At 32.4% G+C, this 18,823-nt stretch overlaps 3 protein-coding genes and 1 pseudogene across 3 annotated transcripts; 1 reads left to right on the top strand and 3 right to left on the bottom strand.

The window, feature by feature from the left end:
* The first annotated feature begins 1,318 nt into the window (after positions 1-1,318).
* Positions 1,319-9,349, top strand: LOC110411648 (Acyl-CoA N-acyltransferases (NAT) superfamily protein). The gene is made up of 5 exons (XM_021421897.2): positions 1,319-1,766; positions 3,110-3,265; positions 4,794-4,889; positions 5,531-5,651; positions 8,834-9,349. The coding sequence occupies exons 1-5, from the start codon at positions 1,479-1,481 to the stop codon at positions 9,004-9,006; spliced, it is 834 nt and encodes a 277-aa protein (XP_021277572.1). The 5' UTR covers positions 1,319-1,478; the 3' UTR covers positions 9,007-9,349.
* Positions 9,350-9,438: 89 nt separating this feature from the next.
* Positions 9,439-10,358, bottom strand: LOC110411650 (EG45-like domain containing protein). The gene is made up of 3 exons (XM_021421898.1): positions 10,237-10,358; positions 9,809-10,085; positions 9,439-9,711 (listed from the first exon to the last, which is right to left on the bottom strand). The coding sequence occupies exons 1-3, from the start codon at positions 10,337-10,339 to the stop codon at positions 9,705-9,707; spliced, it is 387 nt and encodes a 128-aa protein (XP_021277573.1). The 5' UTR covers positions 10,340-10,358; the 3' UTR covers positions 9,439-9,704.
* Positions 10,359-13,363: 3,005 nt separating this feature from the next.
* LOC110411465 (EG45-like domain containing protein) lies at positions 13,364-15,201 on the bottom strand. The gene is made up of 3 exons (XM_021421629.2): positions 15,038-15,201; positions 13,707-13,980; positions 13,364-13,612 (listed from the first exon to the last, which is right to left on the bottom strand). The coding sequence occupies exons 1-3, from the start codon at positions 15,144-15,146 to the stop codon at positions 13,606-13,608; spliced, it is 390 nt and encodes a 129-aa protein (XP_021277304.1). The 5' UTR covers positions 15,147-15,201; the 3' UTR covers positions 13,364-13,605.
* Positions 15,202-16,124: 923 nt separating this feature from the next.
* LOC149527516 (uncharacterized) lies at positions 16,125-17,125 on the bottom strand (annotated as a pseudogene).
* Between the last annotated feature and the right edge of the window lie 1,698 nt (positions 17,126-18,823).

Raw genomic sequence — 18,823 nt, 5'->3', positions numbered from 1 at the left:
CCATCTTGCAAATTAAAGCTCTCTGATCTTTCTGGCTCCCCCTTTTTCTCTCTCAATTTCAAGATTTGCACCGTTGTAATTAGGGGTAATAATACACCTTCTGCTTTTGTGGTCCGTGTACTGGCTTCAGTATTATACAATTCATTAATTGTTTTCTTCCCTAGTGGAGTGGTGGGTATGAGGGTTAACTGCTTATATTTATTGCCCTGTTAGCTTCGAATGTTTTTTTCCCACATGGCCTGTTTTTTTTTTTTTCACTATAGCTTTTAGAAATAGAGCAACTAGTTTTGGTGGAAGGCTATATGCGATTACAACGCCAGGTAAAGCTGTAAAAGACCATTTCGCTTGGCCTATTTATCAGATTAGAGCTATAATGTAATTCTTCGGAAGACTTGTCAGTTGACATTTCATGGCAGGCAAAACTTACAGTACTACTAAAATACTTAATTAGTTCCATTGGATGTAGTTATTATTGTTATCAACACGTAAAAAAAATTTCTGTGCTTGGTAGGATCAAGTATAGAAGAGCGGCTTGACTGGCAGGTAAAAAATGAAAGAAAGATGCGGTCACCAAAAGGAGGCTCACGAGGCGGCAGATTGTGCACTCCGATATCAGTGTTGGGTGAATAAAAAGCGTTATGGCCCAAGGAATATGTTGGATATTCATTCTGTATTTGACAGGGGAATAACATAACCCAAAAATTTATGGGTCTTTCTCTTTATTCTTACAGGACGACCGCATTAATTAAGTCTTGTTGGTCTTGACGGCCACCTTAGGCTCACAAGTCCACCCTCTCTATATATGTATTTGTATATAGATAGATTTTTGAGTAGCTAGATTAGGAGTTTGGACCCGTATTCTATGAATTTAGGTTTAGGTTTGAAACTTTTAACAAAAAGAGAATTAGGCACGATGAATTTTGGATTAGGCTCGACACCTTTGTGTACTGATTACAGTAGTAAAGGACGGGTCCAAAGAAAACTAATAAAATTTTATACGTATTAGAAAATAAATATAAATATATTTAAAAAGATGGATCGTGCTCGACTCAGCTCACCATGGCCTGACCCAACTCAGTAATGGGCCATATATTGTGATCCACCTTGCTGCTGACCAAGTCAAGCCATGGTCATGGTGGTATTTGGGATCGGCATGCAGCAAGGCAGGCCCGTGCTCGTAGGTTCGACACCTTTATTCAAAGTCGTAAAGGGTCATGTCAGATCAGGATTCAGGGCCACAGACTGAGCCCAAGCTCAAGGAAATTCATATCCCATATCGTCAAAAATTCCAGATGACTTGGAAAGGCTGGAACCAACCATGCACTGCAAGGGACAAAGATTGTAGAAAAGACCTGGACTTCAATTCAATCAAAACAAAGAATCCTTACCATAGAACTTATGATTCTTGTTTCTTAGTACGTTACAACGAAATTAGCAAAAATAATCGCACACATCCTAAAAATTAAAAAAATCCAACAATGGCGCTTCTGTCATTACCTTCGCCGCCTTCTTTTTCTCCTTATTGCGTTTCCATTTCATTCTCTTCCTGGCGCCAATCCTCTGTGGCCGTTTCGACCGCTCACCACCCTATCCGTTTCCTACCAGTCGCAGCTGCTATTACCACCCGCCACCACCAACAGTCCATTCCAATTGACAAGTCTTCGCTCATTGTTGCTGAAACGGCGTCGGAGGACCAGCTCTGGGCAGCTGCTTGTCTCCGTGTTCGCTCTTTCTATGACTTCCAGGCGTCCTCCTATGGCATCCAAGTGAGACTTTCTTCTTCTCTTTCTTTTTAACAAAATAAAAGGCCAAAGAAGTTTTGGGTGTTTCTGTCTGGAGAGGCATAAAGGGTCAACGCTAGAATGTTAATTGTTTGTTTAATTTTTTGGTAGTAATTTTGTTTTTGTTCATTATTAGAACGTCCATTTTAGAAGTTAATGAAGCTATGGAGGATTGTAGATTTTCATGTTAGTCAAAAGGGAGTTTCTTGTTTTCTCGTTGATACCAAAAAGATACATTTTTTTTTGGGCCAATTTTATCGTCAAATTTGTCAATAAGAGAGGCCCTCCGGAATTGAAACTGCCTAGTTTTTACCGTCAAATAATAATAATGATAATTTATAAGATTTATGGTTAATTGTATCATAAGAAGAAATGTCCAGACATGCAGAGGAATGCATGTAATGGCTTAGTCCAAGACTTTTCCATCCACAGGCGTCTTCAAGCAGCCTAGAGATGAAACAGACTCAATAGCTTAAAATTTGGGAATACCAACTTCATTACAACTAAAATGTACTTTGATGTTTATGGCTTGAATTGAATTCAGTGACACGTCATGCTGAATAGTTGTTCTGACTCTCCCTTCCATGCAGTATGTTAGAAGCTTTACTATGTCCAAATGTGTGGAGAAGAAAAGGAAACAAGAAAATCTTTGGATGCCCAGTTTAGTTGAGAATATTTATCTGATTATTACCAAACTGTCAATAAAATGGTCTCCTAATGTTTAGTGAGGTACTCTGTAGAAGATGAAATGTCTCAAACTCTCTGTTATTTAGTGGTAAAAGGCTCTAGGCCTAACACTTTCACCTATGGCCTTCTTCCAATCACACTGGGAGCTCAGGGAAAAGATGTTCTTTAAGGAGAGATTGCATAGTTGGATAACTAGATGTATTTTAATTGCAAGTTCTTGAGTATAATGAATGGGGGTCCCTCTAGGTATATTCATTCTCTAACAGGTTTTTGTCAAAGTTGTTGGTGGAGATAGGTGAAAAGTAATAGAACTAATCCCTGTATTTTGAATTTTGTGGAGGGAGAAAAATAGAAGTGACTGAGGCAGAAGAGTTACCCCTATGAAAGCTGTTTGATTCTTGGTTCTATACTCTTTTTCCATTTTGGGTGCAACTGGCAGCAGTTCTTGGATTGACAGTATGCTTTATATTGTGTCGTTGTTTAGTAAGAAGTAGCCTAATACCGTTGAGTGCAGCATTTTTTTTTTCCAAATTTATCAGAAGAACGAAAGAAAGAAAATTGTCCCCAGAACGATTTAAATTTTTCTGTCTCATTTCCTTTGAATATGATACTGATGGTATTTTGTCCTTTTCAAGTATTAGGATCATAAAATGTACTTGGCAGAACGTGAATTTGAAGCACTAAAGGAGAGAATTGCTGGGAAGAGGGAGGGCTTCAAGAAAGTGTCTTGTATAAATGCTACGCTTCCATTCTCAAAGTTGTCAAACTCTGCAGATGATTTATGTGCTTCATGTAAGGTTTGTTTGCCTTCTTTTTTCAATTATAATGCTCCAACTTTCAAATTTCATGTTGGCATAACAAAGCATTTATTATGATCTCTTTATAAGAAGATGTAAGGTGTCATAGATTCCTGAGAGTTCTCTGTTCTAATGATGTTGAGAAAACACTGAGACACGACAAATGCCTTTAAAATCGATCTATTGAGTTAGGATATATTTGATGGGCTGTCTTTTTTCTCAGTAGTGGACAGCCACTTGTCAAGAGCAATGTGTTAATTTTTATACTTGTGTCTTTGAAACCAAATCAAATTGACCTCTAGGAATAATTCTGAAAAATATGATTTATCAGAAAGAAAAAGAAATGTAGCAATGTGGAGAAAATGAAAGAACCATAGAGAAAGGTAGAGTTCTCATTTGTCTATATCCTAGAGTTCAAATGGTATCCCTGCCAATATGAAAGGGTTATGAGAGAATAAGAATGGAAGAGGATTACCTCTCTTGTGAAAGACTGGCACTTAAATGTTTTAAACAAAAACAGACCAGTTCAGGATAATGTTGATTCTTCTGTAAATAGTAATTTCCGTAGAGTTAGGCTTATATCTTCATTCTCGGCATACAATAAAATCCATTTGAGGGGTAACTAGAGCGAAATGGTTGGTTTAATAGAGGAAATGGCGCGACTTGGATTTTGGAAACTGCTTTGTATATGCTTAAATCTTCTTTTCTAGATGAGTCCAACCAGCTCCTTATCAAACTTGAGTTCTTTAGCTTCCTCCTCTGCCTGAGTGAGTTTGGACAACAATAACCTTAGCTAAGATATAAAATGGCATCGTACCTAGATGCTTATCCATGTAGGTTCCTTCTGAAGAAGAATGTTGTCTTTACTGGTCCTAGTGTTTTTTTCTAACTGTATTGCTGTGATTGGTTTTGCTATCATTTCCTCGTAAATGGTCTATGATTTTGTTTATAGATTTGAATTCTTGCTCAGTTGGTTTATCAACAAGAAGATGCTGACTTTATATGATTTCTTCTAATTTAGTATTCATCATTTGTTTCTCTATTTACAACAAATCTCAGACTGCATTTTCTGTTAAAGGAAAAAGAAAAACATAACCATTTTTCTTGTTATGACTTTTAGGTTTTGCATCCATTTGTTTCTTTAGCTAGTTTCACATAATCCTAGATAGTGGAGATATCCCAAGTTACTGTATTAGTGATCTTGCAGACATTGGGCAGGTCTCTTCAATGGATATGTTTTTGCTAGTTAATTTTCTCTTTTATGGGTTCTTTTGTGTGTAATTCTATTCTCTGATGGTTTGTGTCAGGAAAACAATATCTGATCGTTTGAGATTTTGATTTTGCAGAAAGGAGGATGTTAGGCTCTTCTATGTACTTTTATCAGTTGCAATCTCTAACATCAAAGTTCTGCATAGGTTTTTTAATATGATCTGAGCTGCTGAAGTTTTAGAGAAACTAATGTCTTCTTGATTGATTGTTTGTTTGCATGCTTTCTAACATTTTTTGTTTTCTCCTGTTTCTTATGTAGTTTACTGACAATGGAGAGGATAGAGTAGTAGTTGGAACCCTTGATCTTAACCAATGTCTTTGGCTTCCAGAAGAAATAGCTGGAACCAAACCAGAGGTATTTCTCATATATCAAGATCTTTCTGTTGTTATATATGTGCTTATTTAGTTATCTATTTAGTTTTTGGTGTTAAAGCTTCTTAAGTATTCTTAAAAACGGGAACATACTTATTTATGATTTAGGTAAGGCCATCTAAATGTATCAAGATTAGCATGTTCCACAATTTAGTTTCCACAAATTGCTGTCACTCTATGAATTTCTTATTGGATTGCAAGATCCGAATTGTGGATTGTTTTCTGGGCCGGAGAAACATTTGATCCAATCGAGATGCTAAAGCACTGAAAATGACAAAAATAAGAAATCATACCTAGAAATGAAATTTTTATTGTATAAGATTGCTAACTAACTTAGTAAAATAATGTGGAACTACAACTAAATTTCTAGAATTTCTAATGAATCCTAATTAATTTAGAATTCTTGAATCCACTAGATATAAAGGGAAATGAAAATTACCCCACTATACAACCTAATAGTTTACGGTCTATGAAACTTAGTTCCAATATGTGTGTGTGTGTGTGTGTAATTATATAAATAACAGGGATGAATTTTATCATACTATAAGATTTGGTGAAATTTCTTAAATCAAAAAGATTTTATTTTGTAATAAATTGATCTTCATTTGGCTTCTGTTTTGACAGGGGATTGAAGCTGATTTTGCAAGAGCATACTTGAGCAATGTTTGTGTTGCAAGGGAACTCCACAGAAATGGCTTAGGTTATGAAATTGTCATGAAGTCAAAGATAGTTGCTCAAGAATGGGGTAACAACATCTTTTGCATTTATCTTCTATGATAGTTTTATCCCTGTCATAATCATCTTGCATTAATTAAACTATTGTCATGAACAATCTGTTTGTTGCTAAACAAAATGGAATTACGAATTTTTGCGTCAGAGTTGAAGAAACTAAATGCATCAGCCACTTGGGCTATATAGTTTGGCCATTTAGAGCTGTACATTGTTAAAGCACCATATGTAAATGGGTTGATTGAATTTGAATGCTCAATTGTCTCTAAGATCCTATCTTTTATGGATTACACTGTGTGTGACCTTTTGTTTTGTCACAAAGAATAAAGGGATTACTCAACAAAAATTATCTTTGGTAACAACACAAGAAATAGATATGACATTTAAGCACAAGTTAACTTGAAATTAAATAGAGGAGAAGGGAAAGAAAACTCAAATTCAAATATTTATGGAAGTTTGGTTCTTCCTTTAGGCACCTCTCCCGTGGCTTTCTCTTCCCAAGAAGTTCAAGTCACTATATGAACAAACTTACAATTACCTTGTCTAGGCTTAAGTATAACTTTTACAATAATGGAATCAACCCAAGTGAGTTTTTAACTCAAACTCACAAATTCTCATCAAGAGGACACCTCATCACTTGATTGTTTACAAATTCTAAGAATTTACAACTGATTTTTGCAAACTAAAAACCTCACAAAAGGTTAGGTGTTTGCCAAATAAGTTTGTTGAATAAGCTTCAAGTTGTTCTCATCCCAATCTTTATCATTTGATGGAACATCAAGCCTTTCATGAGAATCTTCCACACTTCAGTATCTCAGCCATGATAAAAGCTTTTGTATTTATCCACCACTTGCACAAACTAGTGTAACTGAATCATCAGCTGACCTTGTAGCAATAGCTGCAGTGTTTTGATAATGCATCTCTTTCTGATTCTTCTTTTGTCCTTTTTGCTCTTGCTTCAAGATCTTGCAATTTCTCTTCAAATGTCAAGGTTTCTCGTAGTCATAGCACTTTGGCATTTCTCTACTTAGACCTGTTTCTGGACTTGTTATGATCTCTAGGTCCTTTGTTCTTGCCTCTACCCCAATCTTTAGTGATAAGGGCTTGGCCATGATCAATGCCCTTCTCTTTCCTTCTATTCTCTTCATTGGAGACACTTTCTTTGACCTTGTCCAAAGTAATTTTACTACTATTCGAGTTGCTTGTGGAAGCCGTTAACGTCTCCCAACTATTTGGCAGAGAACTCAAGAGAAATAGTCCTTGCTATTCATCATCTATCACTATATTCATAGTGGAAGGTGGTTGACAAGATCTTGAAACACATTCAAGTGCTCACATCAGACTGTCACTCCTTATATTTCAAATTCGCAAACTTACTTAATGTGAAGAACTTATCATGTACAATTTTCCTCTCACAAAAAGCCTCTTACATTTTCCCAAGCTCTGCAAACTGGTCCTTTTAGCAACATGATGAAACATATTAATAACAACCCATTGTCCAATGGTACCAATAGTTTTCCTATGTAGGTTGTTTGATTCTTTATATGTCTTGTCACTCGGCTTAGCTGAAGCGTCCTTTATTGGATCATACAAGTCTCTACAATAAAGGACATCCTCCATCATTGGCTACCAAATTGAGTAATTTGATGAAGTCACTTTAACTCTGGACCTTATAGCACTCTCCAATTTTCTTTCCTAACCAAGAGCTCTGATACCAGTTGATAGGACCTAACTCCTAACCCAGAGGATACATTCAAAATAAACAAGCAGCTAAGCAACACTACCAAGCAAAGTATGCAAATACTGAGTGACAAGAAAATAAATCAACTCCACATCAACTAGAACAAATAATAGAGAGACAATACCAAATTTTTGTGGAAAACTTTCCACTGTAAACGGAAAAAACTACAGGAAAAACCGGTGACAAATCCATTATTAAATAAATGATACAATGTTCTTTTTCTCAAGTTTTTACCTAAACTTGATACCCACAATAATTGGAACAATATCAAAATATACCTTTAAGGATTACAATACTAGCTCTCACCACCACAAGACTGAGTGAACCAATTCTCCATGATTAATGCATTCCTTAATCATTGCAGAAAACACCCTCCAAATTATTGCTTGTTGCTTGCCAAGAATGGCTCTCCCTGGAGTTCCAATTTTTTCTCTTTTTCTCCCTGTTATGTAGTGCACCGTACTTGCTCAAAACCTTACAATTTCTGCTATGGAATAAAAGAAAAGAAACGCTTGTTTCTACCAAAATCTTAATCATCTAATCTTGCTATGTGACACAATATTGGCCACTCAAAAACAAAGCCAAGTCAGATGAAGCCAAATTCAAGTATAACAAAGCCATAAGGTTGGACCTAGTTTGACCACATGCTGAATAACTCTCTCTCCAGTGAATTCAAATAGCATCGTGCACAGTGTGGGATAAGGCATCAGTTGACAAAAACTGGTAGCCTTTAGCCCCATGGTGTTGCAAAAAGAATGAGCCACACTAATATGCAAATTGTCAAATGCATGCTAAGGATGGCTAACTTGCCTAGGGCATTGTAGGTAAAGCTATTGGCATTGCTTGCTACCTAATTAATTGGTCTGCATAGGTTCCTTTGGTTTTGACATACCGCAGTGAGTGACCAGGAAAGGAAACATCTAGCTCACATTTGAGTGGAATTGGTTGTGAAGCCTTCATGAATGTGCCTAAGGAACCAAGATTAAAACTTGACAGTAAAGCCACTCTTGTATATTTTTGGGTTATGATCATGAGGAGTTTGGTTACAGATTATGCGATCTGGAGAAGAGCAAATTAGGCAGAAACAAAGATGTACGGATGATGTGAACTCATTGTCAACACCTCATTTCATGTTGTCTTTTTTGTTTGTAATGCTATCAAACTTTTCAGCAAACAATGTCCAGGGCAATGGTTGTTGACACTGACTGACTAGAGTCTGCCACCTTCTCTCTCTTAGTGCTTGCCTTTCATGCATTTGGCATTCATGATTACAGCACGTCTTTCAAACATTTTTGGGATAATTTCTTGCACCTGAGCATTTAGCTCAATGGTAGATACTGTATCTTCTTGTTCGAAGAGCTGGGTTTGAATCCCTTTCTCCCAATAAATAAAAAGAAAAAAACAGAAACTTAATTTGGATATGTGATAGTTAAATGCTGTTTGTTGTATTATTTCAGGCATAACTGATCTATATGTCCATGTTGCTGTTGACAATGAGCCTGCAAAGAATTTATACATGAAAAGTGGCTTCCTTCATGAAAATGATGAGCCTGCATGGCAAGCTAGATTTTTAGATCGGCCCCGACGGATTCTATTATGGGTTGGCCTTCCTTGCACTAATGAGTTGTAATGTTTTGGCTTTTCCTTTTTCTTTTAGTACTTTATTATAAGTCTTGATTCTGATACATGTTTATGTAATGTGGAAAACTCGCCCATTTGAAAACGTAATGTGTCTTGTATATCACCAGGTAGAAAGTTTAATCCAGAAAAATAAAATCTCACAAGAGGATATCCCATTCATTAGAACTTGAGACTATTCATTTGAAGGTTCAAGTTTGAACGTTGAGAAAGAGGTGGATTTTGTGAAAGAAGAGAATAACTATTGGTTGTGTAGTTTAAAGCTTTATGGGCATCTTTCTGTATATAGGAAAAAAAATGAAAGAAAAACATGGCTCATTTCCCTTTTGATAAAATGTGCTGCGATTTAGTGTGGTGACATGCATAAATGCAGGAAACTGTTGCCAGTGTAATGTTGCTTGTTACATTTTTGGAAAAGGTCCGTGAACAAGATAATTTAACTTTAGATATTTGCTCTTCAAAGGATGGAGGGATCAATTGAATTGCTTACTAATTTTGATGTGAATATAAAATTGCTAAAGAAGTTTCGTCCCAAACAGGTAAAAGTTCCACATTTTACATAACATTATTGGCATAGCAGATGGAAGACAGCAGTTTTCCATTTTTTTTCCAGATTATTCTCTTTTACAGCTACATTATCATCATCTTCCCTGGACATTGAGAAGCCATTTTTGATTAGAACCTTCAAACTCAAACCCTGAATATAAGATAAGGCCAAAGGTGAGAGGAGAGTTAAAAAGGCCTTAAGGGGCGATGACTAGTAGTAGTATGGTTAGTATTTGAAAGAGACTTACTCGTGAAATTCCACTTGGATTATACCGGCGTCAGGATCAGCAATGGCAGAGAAAGCATCTTGAGAAAGATTAATGATTCCCTGGCATCCTGCTTTACAGTAGTCAACAACTTTAACCACGACACTCTTACCGTTCTTGCAAGGATGCGGGGCTTGGTTGGCTCCTCCTATGCATTTAACTCTGTACCTCTTCCCGCATGCTCCTCTGTTATTCCACAACGCATCACTTACTCCCGCAACCATTTTCCCATTGTCTTGGTTACGAAAGCATGCTGAGGCTGTTTACATTATATTATATTAAATATTTCAAAAGGAATTGTAGAAACGGCTAAACCAAATCTGGCTTGTTCTTTTGATATCAATATGATTTAATTATGCGATTCAATAAAAAAAAAAGATATGATATATATACCAAATAATTATACTTACGAACATAAGGAGGTGCAAAGAAAACAGCCTTCCCCTGGATGGCACGCGCGACTGAGCTAAGACACAAGACCATGCTCACGATCACAAAAACTCTCATCCCCATCTCTTCCAGGAAATTGATCTTCCTCAGTTTAAGTGTTATTAGATTTCAGGGTAGTCACACCTTTTTATAGGTCTAAAACTTGAAACTCTCCCATTAAAATAAAATTTTAATTTGACACACTAATCATGCATAATTTTTTATATAATGTCATATCATTGTAAACTGTTTCCCCGTTATATAAGTAAATTTAAAACTTTTAAAAATTTAAAAACAAATATTGCTAATTTCTTTAAAATTTAATTATATAAAACAATAAAATCATGTTTATTTCCCTCATCTAATTTCTTCTTCTTCTTCTTCCTCCTCCTCCCTTTTCTTCTTTCAATCCTTATCTCAAAAGCCCGAAAGATGTTTTCCCTATTTTAGCTACGGCACATAAGATGCTCATTGCCATGTCGCAAGAGTCACTGACTACCGGCACATTACATTCTGAAACGTGTTTACAGTTACGCATGTTCTAAGCATGTAATTTTCCTTTAACAATTGATGACTAGAGTTCATTACCCAAATTTCAGTTTTATGAAATTTAACAACCACCAAAGACAAAAAATTATCTCCACATTACAGAGTCCTTAAAATGATGTGCCCTTTGCGAAAATTCAAGCTATGTACCGCTCGATTTAATGCTTCTCCTGATGAGGAGATACTACGTCGTCTGCACTCCATATATATCCCTCCTAAGTCATGTTATGATTTATTAAAATTCTGGTAGATGAAATTAAAGCAGTGGAAAAGCTCATCAATGGAAGAAGAAGAGAGGGGCTTTAATTTGAGATAGGAGTGAAAGATGGGGTCTGAAAGAAGAAGGAAGAAGAGAGAAAAAAAAATTTGATTGTAATTAAATTTTAAAGAAATTATTAATATTTATTTTTAAATTTTTAAAAATTTTAAAATTTGTATAATAAAGTATTATTTTATGATGGCTTTATATATTATCAGTACATTAAATATAAACATTTTAAAATAATAATAGTTCTATTTACATTTAGTGAGTTTTCCACTAACACTCAACTTTGGATCAAGAGTCAAGAGTCAGTCCACACACTAGTCATCCTCTTGGAAATTCTTGCTTCACCTACCCACTAGTCTTTGGTAAGAAATTTCCACCCGCTCCACTTGGCTAATGCCTAATCTTTCCATCCAGGGTTTGGGACTACGGATGTGATGTTTGAATTTTGTTGGAATTGTTTCATTTCTTACTTGTTTTCAATTTGGTATGATTTTCTGCCCTCTTTCGTGGCAGAAGCTAAGAAATTCTCAAGCAAGTTAGGTGGAAAAAGGAGAGAGTAGATACTGTACGTACATGTTATAAATTAGAGAGTGCTCCAATCAACAAAAAATGCAGAGATTAAAAAGTCGTAATTGTGGCATTTAGCCCCTATTTAATTACCATGTCGAGGGGTAATTTTCAACATCTCAAAAGCATATAGATTCCCATTTACTTTTAAGGCTAAATTCTTGAGGAAACTACAAAACAAAAAAAAAACTTATAAAGTCGTTTATTAAAATTAATATAAAAGCAAAAGATAAAATACTCTTATTCTTTAAGTTTTTATTCAAATTACATGAAAATCTATTAATTTTTAAAATAAATATTCTGTCTTAAAAAAAATTTTTCGCTAGACACTTAATTCCAACCATTAGTTAATTGTTAGTGTTTTTGTCAATTTGATAACATAATAAGGGTAAAAAAAAACCTTTAATTAAGTTTTAAAATTTCTATTATATAATTTTTTATTAATTAAAAAAAAACTCTCCCAAGAGAGCACCCTTTCTTGATAAGTTTGTTTTTTTTAAAAAAAATTCTTATAAAAAATATAATAATAATTTTTAAAATTAATAAAGCAAGAAAAGGCATTTTAATTTTTTTTTAATCTCTGTTAACAGTGTTTACATTTTTGGATGGAATGTCTATTTCAAAAATATATGAACTTGTTTGAAATTTTGATTAAAACTTAAGAAGATTGATGGTATTTTACCTTTTAAAAAAACTCAAACTATTCAAAAAAACTAAAAAAAAATTAAAATGAAATATGTCATGTAATCATGACATCATACCATATCATTATCTACTATAACATATCAATATACCACATTATCATATATTATAACATGTTATCATGTCACGTCAACACTCATATGGTATAGAAAATGCATTCAAGCATTTAACTCATTGATTAATATATGATCCCTTATTTAAAGAGTATGGATTTCAATCTCTTTTACTTATGAAAAAAAAAACCTATTAGTCACAAGATATTTTTAGACTCAAAATAAAAATATAAAGATTTAATTGAACGAAGTAAAAAAATAAAAATTTATTTAAATTTTTTAAAATAGTTTAAGAAGTCTTTTATGTATTATGTTCAAATTTTTTAATATGTAAATGAGTTTGGATATGGGATATTTAAATGATGTTTGTTGTATAGTTTAAGGCATAACTGAATCTATATGTCCATGTTGCTGTTGACAATGAGCCTGCAAATAATTTATGCATGAAAAGTGGCTTCATTAATGAAAATGATGAGCCTGCGTGGCCAGATCGGCCTTGACGGATTCTATTGTGGATTGGTCTTCCTTGCACTAATGAGTTGTAATGATTTGGCTTTTCCTTTTGCTTTTGGTACTTTATTATAAGTCTTGATTCTGATACATGTTTATATAATTTGGAAAACTCGCCCATTTGAAAACATAATGTAAACTTCTTGTATATCACCAGGTAAAAATAAAATCTCACAAGAGGATATCCCATTCATTAGAACTTGAGACTATCCATTTGACGGTTCAAGTTTAAAAGTTAAGAGAGAGAGGTGGATTTTATGAAAGAAGAGAATAACTATGGGTTGTGTAGTTTAAAGCTTTATGGGCATCTTTCTGTATGTAGGGAAAAAACTTGAAGAAAAACCTAGCTCATTTCCCTTTTGATAAAATGTGCCATGCATACAAGCAGGAAACTGTTGCCAGTGTAATGTTGCTTGTTACATTTTTGGACAAGGTCCGTGAAAGGAATAATTTAACTTTAGATCTTTGCTCTTCAAAGGATGGGGGGATCAATTGAATTGCTCATTAATTTTGATGTGAATACATAATTGCTAAAGAAGTTCCGTCCCAAACAGGTAAAAGTTCCACATTTTACATAACATTATTGGAATACCACATGGAAGACAGCAGTTTTCCATTTGTTCCAAGATTATTCTCTTTAACAGCTACATTATCATCATCTTCCCTAGACGTTGAGAAGCCATTTTTGATTAGAAGCGTCAAACTCAAACCCTGTATATATGACAAGGCAAAAGGTGTGAGGAGAGGTAGAAGGCCTTAAGGGGCGATGACTAGTAGTAGTATGGTCAGTATTTGAAAGACTTACTCGTTAAATTCCACTCGGATTATGCCGGCGTCAGTATCAGCAATGGCGGAGAAAGCATCTTGAGAAAGATTAATGATTCCCTGGCATCCTGCTTTACAGTAGTCAACAACTTTAACCACGACACTTGTACCTTCCTTGCAAGGATGCGGAGCAAGATTGGCTCCTCCTATGCATTTGACTCTGTAACTCTTTCCGCATGCCCCTCCGTTATTCCATAACGCATCACTTACTCCAGCAACCATTTTCCCTTGGTTTTGGTTAGAGCATGCTGAGGCTGTTAACATCATATTGTATTAAATATTTCGAAAGTCAAATCTGGGTTGTTTATCCAACCCTGTGATATACATATATATATATATATATATATATATAACGAATTTAATTTTTTTTAAATGGTGTTATAATTAAAATAATAATAATTAAAATATTTTTTTTCTCAATCCAGATATATCAGAAAAGTACTTAAATCAAATTCAACCAAACTTTATTTAAAAGATTGTTGAGTATTATCATTAGTAAAATTATGTTGTTGCTGTCAAGACTCGAGTCTTGTGAAATAATTTCTTATATTTTAAAATATCTTTTCATGATTTATTTATTTAAAAATTTATTAAAAATTACTACTAATTTTTCATTAATATAAATAAAAATATAAAATTAAATAAAATATGATCTTGCATAACAGACTATCAATTTCAACTATTAACAATTTGACAAATTTCTATTCATTAATTAAAAAGATCCACAAACCACATAAAATTAAATGCAAAAACTAAATAATCAAACAATATATCTACAAAATAAATAAATAAAAAAGAAAGAAACATAATTTTAAGATATTATCTGATATGCAATATTATTTTCTATTAGCTAGATACTATTTGAGTATCAACCTATCAAAATAATCAATAAATATTTAGACATGAATTATTTAAAAACTTAATTTGAATTGATAATTATTTATAATTGAAGTTTAGATAAATTATTTTAAAAGAGTGAAAAAGGCAATCAAGACCGAGAAGAGGATGCATCACTACATGTCTCAAATGTAAGATTTGAATTTTTGAATAAGAAAAGTAATTTAGGTTTTGACCTTTTTAATAAAATCTTAAATTATAAAAATTTTTTTGTCTTTTCATGTAGTATTTTAATATTAATATATAAATTACTTTTTGATAAATTTACTTAGATTTACAAATTTTGATCCATTCTCTACAAAATTGTAAAAAAACTTAATAGATTTATTAGTGTATTAACTATATAAAACTTCCTTCAAGGTAAGTCCATCATTGTATTATATATACATATATATAGCGAATAATTATACTTACGGAAATAAGGAGGTGAATAGAAAACAGCCTTCCCCTGAACGGCACTCACGACTGAGGTAAGACTCAAGACCATGCTCACAATCACAAGAACCTTCATCTCAATCCCCATGTCTTCCACCTATAGAAAAGTAAATCGATCTCTCTCAGTTTTAGGTATTACTACTTCCCAGGGGTTGCTACGGCTTTTATAGGTCCAAAATTTTTAACCTCTCCATTTAAAAGAATAGCACCGTCATTTACTTATCACTCAACTTTGATCAAGACTCAAGAGTCAGTCCACAATTTAGTCATCCTCCTAGAAATTCTTGCTTAATTACCCAGCCACTAGTCTTGTTCACCCCGTCCGCTACGCCTACGCTAATGCCTAATCTTTCCTTCGAGGAAATTCTTCTTTGAGAGTACGGATATGATGTTTGCATTTTCTTGGAATTGTTTCACATCATGAAATAAATTTTCCGCTCCCCTTTGTGGGTGAAGCAAAGAAATTCTAAGTCAATCCGTGTAGAAAACGTTGGTGGAAAAAGGAGTAGATAGATGTGATAAAATTAGGCAATGCTCGAATCAACAAAGGGAGTAAACATTAAAAAGTCACTTTGGGTTTTTGGAGTAGCATGTAAGGGCGCCTCAATAAGTTTAAAGGTATAAAAGCATTTTTAATTGATATTAAAAAAATTATTAAAATTTTATTCTTATAACTATTTAAGATGCAAAATTTTTAATTAAATTTTTATAATATATGTTTTTCAATTGATAATATAGTTAATTCGTTTAATATTTCTTGAGACATTGTTGATCTTAAATAAGATTTTATTAATTTTAATTTTGATTTTGCAAATCTTATTTCTCCTGAAGTAATAGTTATTGAAATTGTTAACATTATTTTGAAAGCATTATATGCATTTAGAAAAGAATCGAGTCTTCTTATATGATTAAGTATGTCAATTTGATTGTTTTCTTCCATTTGTATAATTTTTTTTAAAATTTTTAACTATAAAAATAAATTTAAACTATCAATATCAGAATAGTTGTTATATTTTAAGGAACATTTAAGATTAAGGCAATATTCTTACAAACTATTATCGTCTCATTATTTCAACTTTTTACCGCTAAATAGAAAACCAAAAAAACTTTCATATATCTTAAATTGTTCAAATTTACTTTGAAGTGAAAAAATTGCTTGATCTAATATATATAACAAGTAATCAATTCTAAATGATTCTTCAAAAGATCTAGTTATTTCATTATCAACATTTGCATCAAATTGTTTTTTTCTATGAATAATATGTGTATCACGAAATTTAGGTTCTATATTCATTTTATATGCAATTTCTTTAGAAGAAATTATAGCAAATACAAATCCGTCTTCTTTATATTTTTCATAAAAAAAAAAAGAAGACCTTTTAATTGTTTTATGGCAACATCAATACACATATCTTTTGATTGCAAATTTTTGCTAACAGAGTTAACAGCAAACAATATATCATAGCAAATAATCATGCCCAATAAAAACACAAAATTTTCAAGCTCCTAAGTTGCTAAGCAATTAGCTTCACTTTTAGTTTTAGGATCTTCACTAACTTTTGCTAATTTCCATAAAGCATCTTTTATTCGTGGAGCTTGGAATCTTATTACTTTAACACTTTTAATACGACTCTACCTTGGAATCTTATTGCTTTAACACTTTGAATACGACTTTACCAATGTGTTTGTGACAATGATTTAAGAGTTCAACCAGGTATATTATCTTGTAAAATTTTCAATCGTTTGGTAGAAGAAGAAAATAGTGAATATATATGGTTGTACCATTCCAAAAATTGATATAGATTTAGTGCAAGAATTTGCCACGTCACAAAGTACTAAATTTAGATTGTGACAACTGCATGCTGTATAAAAGGATTTAAGATTTAAGTCTAAAATTCTTTTTTGCACTTCTTGTTGCTTGCCCTTCATATTAGAGCCATTATCATATTCTTTTTGTCTTAAATTATTAATGGCAAGCCCAATATTTTTTATTTCATCCACAATGGCATCAAAAAGACCTTTTCCAGTTGTATCATCTACTTTTAAGAATTTGAAAAAATACTCCATAACTCTAATTGGACTTGATAAAATATTAACACATCGTAATATAAAAGACATTTGCTCTTGATGACTTATGTTTGGAGTGCAATCAAGTATTATTGAAAAATATTTTGCTTCTATAAGGTTTTTAATAATTTTATTTCTAATTTCATTGGCTAACAAATTTATCATTTCATTTTGTACATTACGTCCAAGGTAATGAGTATGAATTTTATTCTCTTCAATGTGTCGAATGTGTTCTTGCATCACTGGATCAAGTTCTGCAATCATTTCAATTAGACTTAAAAAATTTCCATTGCTTTCTTGATAGATTTTTTTATTTCCCACAAAAAGCCAAATTATCTTTACCAAGAGTTTTTACTACAACAAGAATTCTTGTTAATACTCTTTTCCAATGTTTTTCATCTCTTTTCATTTGTTCTTGAACACTTTTATTAATTGTTTTATATTTTAATAATCTCATTTCTAAATCAATTCAAGAACTCGTATTAGTAATATGCTTATTACTCATTTCATGACACTTAAGCTTAGCAATAAGGTTTCTCTTATCTCTGGTGCCAACAGTAGCTAGTTTACTTGTACTAGAAGCCAAATTAAGCAATTGGAAACAAAAGCAAAATCCTCTATCTAAGTCTCTTGAATAAACTAGCCATCTTCTTTCATGTTTCTCCCTATTTGCCAACTTTTGAATATAGTATGTAATAGAAAAATGTCTTAAAAATTCATCTTTAGGAAAATCTAAATTATTAACTTTAATTAGACATTTTTCTATTAATAAATCTCTTAAATTTGTATCAATATTTGTCCATTAACTTGGATCATAAATATTTTTAGGAATGCAATCATTTAAATTAATAGGTTGATCCTCTTCATCAGGATTTCTATGATCATTTTGAATCTTTTCATGATTTCTATAATCATTTTGAATCTCTTCATTAACTTCTTGTTCTAGTATTTCATCATCATCTAACTCTCTAAGATTATTAACTTGTTTGTTTAAGGAACATTCATTATTTTTATTGCTTGTAAAAAGATATATCAAGTTCTCCTTTTTGAGATTGTATTAAATTTTCAATTCTTCTTTTCTTTTTTAAGTTTTGAATAATCAAATTGATATTTTCGATTTGACATATTCAAATATTTATTACGAGGTACAAAAATATTTAGCTATTATAATTATCTTATATTTTTTAAATGACTAATATAAAATCAACAATCAAAATTTTTAATTCAAATACATCAATTATCATATAAAATAAAGATAATATAACAATATAATATAAACTCTAAATTAAATTGAAAAAGCATGTAAAGATAAGAACAATAATACCTAATTGTTGGATGCTTATTGCAAACCATAAATGAGGCTCATGGTTTTATGAAGATAATAACATAATAGACTTTTTGTGTATTCTTTAGAGGAAAATTGAAGCTAAAGGAAGAAAGAGTAAATGAGAAAAGAAGAATTCAAAATTAGATATTATACGTTGAAAAAAAATGATTTTATATATAAGAAAAAAATAGCTATTAGAAATTATTAAATATGTTGATTGAAAATATGAGAAATAAGTGAGAAAAAAATAGTTGTTGGAGATAATTAAATACATATGACCATTAGTTGATTGGATATAAGAGAATTTAGTTGATAATTAAAAGCATTCTAGAAATTAGGAAGTGATAGAAAATTGAGATTTATTAGGTATA

The sequence above is a fragment of the Theobroma umbraticum genome, unplaced genomic scaffold (assembly GCF_002168275.2).
Source record: "Theobroma umbraticum cultivar Fairchild unplaced genomic scaffold, ASM216827v3 scaffold_56.0, whole genome shotgun sequence".
Lineage (NCBI taxonomy): Eukaryota > Viridiplantae > Streptophyta > Magnoliopsida > Malvales > Malvaceae > Theobroma > Theobroma umbraticum.
The sequence above is the reverse complement of the archived record's forward strand: the minus strand, read 5'-3'. Positions and strand labels throughout refer to the sequence as shown.